Source organism: Cariama cristata, unplaced genomic scaffold (genome assembly GCF_000690535.1).
Source record: "Cariama cristata isolate BGI_N322 unplaced genomic scaffold, ASM69053v1 scaffold23182, whole genome shotgun sequence".
In the NCBI taxonomy this organism is placed as follows: domain Eukaryota; kingdom Metazoa; phylum Chordata; class Aves; order Cariamiformes; family Cariamidae; genus Cariama; species Cariama cristata.
Genome location: NW_009604773.1, coordinates 1 through 8,221, shown reverse-complemented (window position 1 = coordinate 8,221; position 8,221 = coordinate 1). Strand labels below are relative to the sequence as shown.

At 48.5% G+C, this 8,221-nt stretch overlaps 1 protein-coding gene across 1 annotated transcript; it reads right to left on the bottom strand.

The window, feature by feature from the left end:
• Positions 1-2,881: 2,881 nt before the first annotated feature.
• SOD1 (superoxide dismutase 1, soluble) lies at positions 2,882-7,901 on the bottom strand (the record flags this gene model as incomplete). Its single annotated transcript, XM_009695740.1, has 4 exons — positions 2,882-3,193; positions 4,099-4,213; positions 7,233-7,302; positions 7,808-7,901. Coding segments are annotated over 4 exons (390 nt in total), but the record flags the coding sequence as incomplete, so codon positions are not given.
• Positions 7,902-8,221: the final 320 nt, after the last annotated feature.

The window sequence follows — 8,221 nt, the reverse complement described above, 5'->3', positions numbered from 1 at the left end:
GCAACGTTTGTACATGTTGTTCAGTGATGCTTTTTGGAAAGCGGGGTGAAAGAGAAATCAAAGACGCCAAAACACGATATAAAATGCGAACCTATTTTTTTTAAACGGGGCTGGGAAAAGGGAGGGTGCTGAAGGATTTTGAAACACTGCCTCTTCATTCACACCGATCTGGGCTGCAGCTGTTGTCTGTTAGCGATGGCTACCTCCTGTAATCCTGCAAGAGGTAGGTTTAAAATTTTTACCCACCTGGTGTTCTACCTATGGGCCGGATGGACAAGGCGTGCATTTTGTTGTAGTTGTGTAAGCTTTACCATCTTCTCTCCATATCACTTAAAGTAACATCAGCTTTTAAGAGGGCAAACACTAGTTCTAGGTGGTCAGCCCTTCAGACACAAAGGGCTCCAAGGATGGCTGCGCGGTACCGAGCCGAGCCAGAGCCCCGGCAGGTCTGCCCTGAAACACGCTGGCTCCTTGCTCAGCTGCACACCCGGCCGGGGCGGCACCAGGCCTGCCGTTGACACTTGTTTAACTCTAGAAGCACAGTGGACAAATTGTATGAATCCTGTGCATATTTACTATTTTTTCTTCTTGATATAGGTGTGTTCTACTTTTAAAAAGTTGGCTTTTTTTTCCCCTAAGCGAAGGGCAGCTGCTTTCTTACATCAGGACTTTTTCATAGCTGCTCCGCGGCAGAGGGAATTTTTTCTGGGAGAGGGAAGCGGGGGGGTGGGAAGGCAAATGAGTTAAGAGACTGGGGAGAGGACATATATTTTTATGTTCTTGCAATAGCAGAATAAAGAGAGAAAAAAACCTGTTTACATACTTGTAGTGAACTCAGCTTCCATGTGTTAAAACTTGTGTTCTTAACATTTTGTTTCATGCTGGGCAAGTGAAACTAACTTTTTTCATACAAAGCCAGACATTTATGTCTTACGGTTAAGACCTGTCTTAGTACAAATTGCCATAACTCTGTAAGGAGGTAGGATTTTTTTTTTTAAATGAAAATGCTTTATTAAACGATTTGAAGACAAGAATGAAAGAGACGGAAGACTTCTCTGTTTGCACAAATGCCACCTCACATTCTCTTCCCTTCCCCTCGTTAGGAATTTGAAAACAAAGCCTAGGAAAACCTCGGATGTCCTTTGTGGAACCATTTCGTGCTGCCTTCCAAAGCAGCGATTGCATAATAAACCTACTGGTGATGCCCCCTGTAACTGTATCCTGCCCTTCCACAACTACCGCATCTCTGGCTTTAAAGTCAGACAAGCCAGAAATCGCTATGTGAAGATGAATTAGCTCAGTGCAAGCATCCATTACTGACAAAAGACAGTACAGCGTTAGCAATTAACACCTTGGTTCTTGAGCCTGTGCCTGCCTGTTACGATGATGCATTCATAAACCCAGCGTTAACTCTGTCCTTCAGCACAGCTCTGACTCTGGGGCTGGTGTGCCGCCAGGCATCCCTCCCAGCCAGAGAAAACAGGTTTGAAAGCGAAGATGGGCACGTACCAGGCTTTCAGAGCAGCCAGGGCCAGCACCGAGCGGCAGGGAGCTGCCAGAGCTCTCCTCCCACAGCTCAGCCTCCAGCCGAGCGCTCCCTGTTCTCCCCTTTGGCAAAGAGGAGACGACAGAACCGTGCTCTGAGCCTGTGACACCATTTGTGGGTGCTCGAGGAGGGAGCTGACGGGTGCGGTCACCACCTTAGTTCTGCAGCAGCCGGGTCAGCACAGACCAAGGCCCTGGAAGAGGTACAGGTGGGTAGAGACTGCACACACAATTGTTTCCCACCTGCAACAAGTATAAATTAAATGCTTTTACAGTATTCTTGCTGTACCACCATCTGTAATGTGCTACGCTGGAATCTGAGTGTCCAGAACTACAACCAACTACTTCCATGAGTATCTCTATGTACAAGATAAAGGAATGTTGCTACAAGTCTTCATTAAAATTAACAATTTTATCTATTAAAAGACCTGGAAATCTGTGTTTAAGATGTACAAGAAAAATAAGGAAAGCTGGCAGTAGCCTACAGCCATGACACTGCTGAGCAGCCTCACAGAACAGACCACGCAGCTGGGCGTACCCATTCTAAGGCAAGGCCCATTCCCAGGGGCGCTCCCGCGCAGCACAGCTTGAGGAAAGGAGTCCTCTCCGCCCGCAGCCCCCGGCCTTCCCCCCCCCCGGCCCACAGCTGCCCAGCCAGAGCCAGGCCCAGCACAGGGACACGGGCTGCAGCCGGAGCGCCTTACCCACCCCCCAGGGCTCCCCCACCACGCACTCACGCTTTGCAGGCCCCCGCGAGCATCGCAGGTGTCACGCACCATTCCACTTCACAGCAAGGCGTTTCTGCGAGGCAGCAGTTGTCCTCGAGTACGTAAAACCCCTGCTGTGACGCAAGGAGGGTGCCAGGTTATTACCACGGAACATGGGATTCTGTCAGAGGAAAACGCACCCCACCACAAGTAACAGCGGTACTGACTGAGCGCAGGTCCCAGTTGTGCCAGAAGCAACTCGGTGCCTTGCAAGAATCAACCGACCTGAGGCCCAGGCCTACTCTCCCGCCTTAGCAAGCCCGCAGGAAGGCGTTCACTTTTTTTTATAGACAGCAAGACCAGGGTGTATTTGCCCAGCACATTTATTACACGAGTTTGAAACCAGCATCACCAGGAGGAAGCCCCAATACATCCAGTGCCTACTGCTCGTTGGGGAGCAGTCCTGCCAAAGCGCGCAAGGCTCACGCTCCAAGTCACACAGCGTACCCGAAGGTTCCACGTTCAGGGCGTGAGCGCGACTGCTCGCCTCCCACGACACAGACGAGGGGTTCAGCTAGTGGTTACACGTAATGGTACAGCAGATGCTTTAGCAGAAGACTACAGAGACATTCCATCAGGGTCACTTTAATTGCAATACACATCATACAAAATTAAGTCAGTCTTCACCAGTTTAAGTGATACTCAGAATGCAGAGTAGTAATGAGATTAAGTGATAAATCTTTTGCTTGCACAAGGAAGGGCAGCAACAGCATTTTCAATGAAATACAGCCCAGTGACCGCTGTCACCTTAAGCATTTTGGGTACAATACTTAGCTCTTTGCTATTCCGATTACACCACAAGCTAAACGAGGTCCAGCATTTCCAGTTAATTTGCTCTCATTATCTCCCCCTCTACCCAGGTCATCACATTTTTCATGGACCTAAAAGAGAATTGAAGACACCTTAAGTCATGTTATTGCATAACTAATCAACATTTTTCACTTCCCGCATTAGTAGCAGCAGTGACAAGCAGCATCGCCAGCTACCAACGGGGTGTGTCACCGCAGCAAGAGCCTACTGTAGCTCTGTCACGCTGAATGCCAAATCAATACTCACGCTAAAAGCTTAAGAGGATGAGTTGCCTTCAGCTGTATTTGTTTGAAACGTGGGGTTTTGGTGACTTCCCCTTCAAAGAGTTACAACTAGCCCAAGAGCAAGCTTGGACTTGACATTGAAGGTCACCCTGATGACCCAAGGCTGACCACTGCAGATACAGGGCCTTGGCCACGCTGCCCCAAGTGCCACCGGTCACCTCTCCCTGCTCCCCGGTCGCCAGTCCCAGCCTGGCCGAGGCAGGAGCACAGTCTGGAGTCCCAAGGGAAACAAGGCTGGCGATGTTCACGGGTAGCCAAGTCCACTCAGTCTCCGCCTCCCTCCTCCCCAGGGAGGCCAGGGCACCAGCCACCCCAGCAGCCACCAGACCAGCACTGGTGAACAGTGGCCTGAAGTGCCCATCGCCACGCCTTCCAGGGACAGCGTTTGTGCCAGACTGCCAGTTCCTTCCTCACTAGGTTGCTTCAGTCACTCGCAGGGGGAAGAGGCACACTTAAATGGAGAGGCACATCTTCAGAAGGCAGGCAGAAAAGCAAGCTCTCGCAGCAGTGCCATACTATAACACTCGGAGGGCTTCCAGGCAAGGCTTCAAAGAGCTCCCCACCTTGGAAACCTGGCACTACAGGTTCTGTAACAAACACCAGGGACTGGGCACGAGCACCACAGTCTCCGCTTGCTGTCACGACAGTTCTAGAGTTCCTTAAAGCACCCAAGTAGGCACCAAGACACTTACCACCATGGTGCGTCCGATGATGCTATGTGGTCCGCTAAGAGAAATGATGTGATCTTCTTTTTCCACTTCTGCCACGCCTCCTTTAGCATTCACATTGCCAAGGTCTCCCACGTGCCTACACAAAGATGCAGAGAAACTCATAGAAAACTTGGTTTAATTAAAACCTCTTCTAAGTGACAGCCTGCACAGTACAATACCCATAGTAACTACACTGAGGTACTCCACCATCTTATCTTAAACAGCACATATGTCCTCATTTGCCATCATCAGCCAATCTTGAACCCTTCCACAGTTTTAACTCCTTTAGTTCCAGGCATGATTAAAATTCAGCCCTAGGTAAAACTTGAAACTGGAAGGTTAATCAACTTTGGGGAAAGGAATGCCATTGCTCCCTAGCAAGCCAAGCCAACAGTGCACAACTCCTACAGCCAAAAACTCCTCCATGCTGATGGCACTCCCCTCTGCTCAGAGAAAGTCTCTCAAATTAGCTGAAATAACCTTTCTTAACACCAAACCCTGTATGTGCAGACACTGCCGCTATTCTTAACAGCTTCCAATGTCTCTCACAAATCAGCTATTGCATGAGCAGCGGCAGGCTTTAGGTTTAAATAGGATTAGTAAAAGCAGTTTGTCAAGTGACAGGTCAAAGGGGATGTGTTAAGTTCTAGTCAAGTACCAGGGATGACTATTCACGTTTCCTTGGCATTTTCCCGTACCCTTGGCATGACACTCCTGCACACAGACTCAGAGCTAGATCTCCCCCTAAGAATTAAGCCTCGAGCAGTTCAGTCTTCACTGAACTTCTGGACATTCCAGTGTCTTGTTTGCTACACATCTGCCCCAAACAAAACATTCACCCAAAAGACCCGCTGATGGTGTTCTGCAAGACTCTTCCATCCAGACTCGGAACCTTGATTACCAACTCGTTTCCAAAACTCTCCATGGATACAGGGTGACTGGCTAAACTAGCTGAATGCTGACTACCAGCTTCTTAGACAGCACAGCACCAATTTCATATTTTTCATCAAGTCCTATAAAATCAGTCCAAGGGCAGCTTTCCCTCTAGGAGTTTGCTTGATTTAAGCTTCCAGGAAGTTTCAGTCTGTCCTGGTTTGGCTAAACAGGGCTATTTTCTCCTTTCAGGAGTTTTTCTTTCAGTTAAGTTTCTTCTAAGTAACCGCACAGCTACATGTTTTTTCAGGCAGTGTCTGCATTTCAGGCCTGATAACGCTCGATGTTTATCATCGCTACTGAAGCATCAGTAGGATTGGTATGCAGAGAGGCCCACGCTTATACTTGTCCCCATGAGAACCAAGGCCACTGCTGGCCTTCTTTTGTTAAGCGATTAAGAAGTCACAAAAGGGTCGCACCTGCGGAAGAGTGCAGACGGGACAGGTGACCAAAAACTGACCAACGAGGTATTCCATCCCATCCACGTCATCCTCAGTATAAAGCTAAGGGATGACGATGGCCTCGCTCTTCTTCCTTCATGGCCGGCAGCCCTGTGGGACCCTGCTCGCTCTCCTGCCTCCAACCCCGATCCGTGCATTCCTGAACGTTCCTGTCGGCTGCAGAGTCCAGTCTGGGAGCTCTGGGTGCCTGCCCTGCTGCGGTAGCAGCCGAGCCTCTGGGGGCTGTGGCCCGCAGTCCCCCGACCATCACCAGGACACTCAGTATTGGTTTTGTACACTTTTCCTCTTATTTCTATTAGTAGCATTAGTATTATACCTTACACTACTTTCCATTATTATTGTATTATTAAAGTAGTTTTAATTTCCAATCTGTAAGTGTCTCTCCTTTTTCTCCATCCTTTCCCCTCCTGGGGGGAGGGACGGGGTTAACACAGCATTTGCTGCCCATTTTAAGAGCTGGCCCACCCTTAAACAGTGACACACTTCAATTGTTTCAAGTCTACACTGGTAAAAGCATGATCTAGTCCTTACACCCTCCCAAGGAATTCCCCAGCTAACAGCTGCCTGAGCAGGCAGGTTACACCAGCAGTGGGATTCGACGAAGCAGAACCAGCAGAAGCCACGATGTTCAGGCAATTTTGACCTTCAGCACCGGAGCAGTTGGCTGCCAGCGAAGCCGACGACGAGCACACCATTTCATGCTGCTGTCGTCCAGACAGCTGGCTAGCAGCCAGCTTCCTCGGCCTGGCATGCAACTGCTCACTCAGCTGTGAACTTACCAGTCACAGAAGATGCAGTTACAGACATACACATGAGCATTCAAAGAGCAATCACAACACTAGCCCAGACCCCACCTGTGCAAGACCAGCCTACCTTTCACACTTGCTCCTACCTCCACTCACTACCACACTGGCCCTCAGCTCTTGTGCAGCCCCCTCCCAGTCTCCAAACCCAGCTGGTGTGCTATTTAAACCAATGGCTCAAACATCACGTCTCACACACACAAGGGTTCCCTGAAGGTAACTGGACTATGAAAACCGCTTCCAGGGGAAGAACTAGGTCTTGGCTCCCACTGAGGTAGAGATACTCAGCGTAAGGATCAGACCCTGTACTGACAGGCAGCGCACAGAGCCCCGAGGAGTACATACCGTGAGTAGTACAGCACCTGAGCTAACGGGCTAAGAACAGCCCAGCACACCCAATAAAAAGCCACCATGCCCGGGCACACACAGCTTTGTATTCACCTTGCAGCCTCCTCTGAAGCCTCAGGGCCTTTCACCAATGATCCTGATCTGCCATGTGACAAGCCTGCATACAGCTCAACATCTGACAGTTTAGGGCCCCTGTTGTCACAAGCTGGCCCCAAACCAGCAGCACATCACCACTGCCCAAATAAAGCTTTAACACGTGAATCCCCCACACTCACATCCTGAGGAACCCTCACTCAGGAAGAATTTCCTCTTCTCCCCAAGCTATAAAACCAAGAACATGCCCCAAAGACTACATTTTACCTATACTCTTGGGGCCAAGGTGTCTTAACACATCCCCGCACAGTTATCAGAGCCTTTGTTAAGTGACCCTATAGGTCACACAGAATTACCAGTTTTCTTCTGGTATTGTCCTAGCATTATTCGTGGAGCAGCCTCCCAAGCACAAAGTAGCACTTAGATGGCTGCTGCATGGAACAGCTGCCCAGCAAGAGGTCAGGCACATTAAACTCACCTTTCGGCATCATTTGGTCCACCATGCTGCTTGCCTTCAGGATTGAAGTGAGAACCTGCACTGGTACACCCTGAAACAGAACACAGCCATCAAAAGTACATTTTTGTTTTTGCAGCAGTCATTTTCAATCTGTTGCTTATAAACCACACCAAGGTAGTCCTCCTATAGCCAGAGAAGTGAAGTCACTAATGATGAAATAACTGCTCTCCTGTTAGATGTTCTACAAATCCTCTGGAGGTAAGTAACCTACTAGAGATTTACAAGTTCAATAAAGTAAGATTACTCATTCTAGAACACTCTGGGCTCAGTTGAAAGCTTTCTTACTTCTTAACACTAGGTTATCAAAGTATTTAGGTTAGTGCTTGATACAACAGGTCTTGAACACCAGCCTAAACACATTCATAGTATTAAACGGGAAGGCAACTCCTTAGGAAACATAATTTCTTAACACAGATTTGCAGTCGTGAGACCCAAACTACACTTAGACCAGTTGCTGCTGCAACACTAAAAGCAGCTCTTTAAAGCTGAGCAATCACATTACAGCTGCAACTCAAAAGCTTGGATAGACATCTTACCATTTGTATTGTCACCAAACTCATGGACATGGAAGCCATGATCTCCATCACTCAAGCCACTGATTCTTCCAGTAACTTTTACTGGTCCATTACCCTTTAATGAAAAGAATTTATTATCACCAAAACAACGACAGCATTAAATGGCCTTGTGCCAAATGCCTTCTCAGTCAACAGAAAGCACTAGAGACACAAGTTCAGCTACCAAGGCATGAACAAGTACCTTACATTAAATGATTCTCTGTGCCAACACAGTATTACACACGACAGTTGCGTTTATTTAGCCACCTAAAATATATTCTTCCTATTACGTATGAACAAGCGAAGAGAATGCCTTTTATCAGTTTTCTTGGTTCAGAGAACGATCACGTAGGTCCCCCTGGAAGCAGGAGTGACCCCGCAGCCACCCCTCCGCCA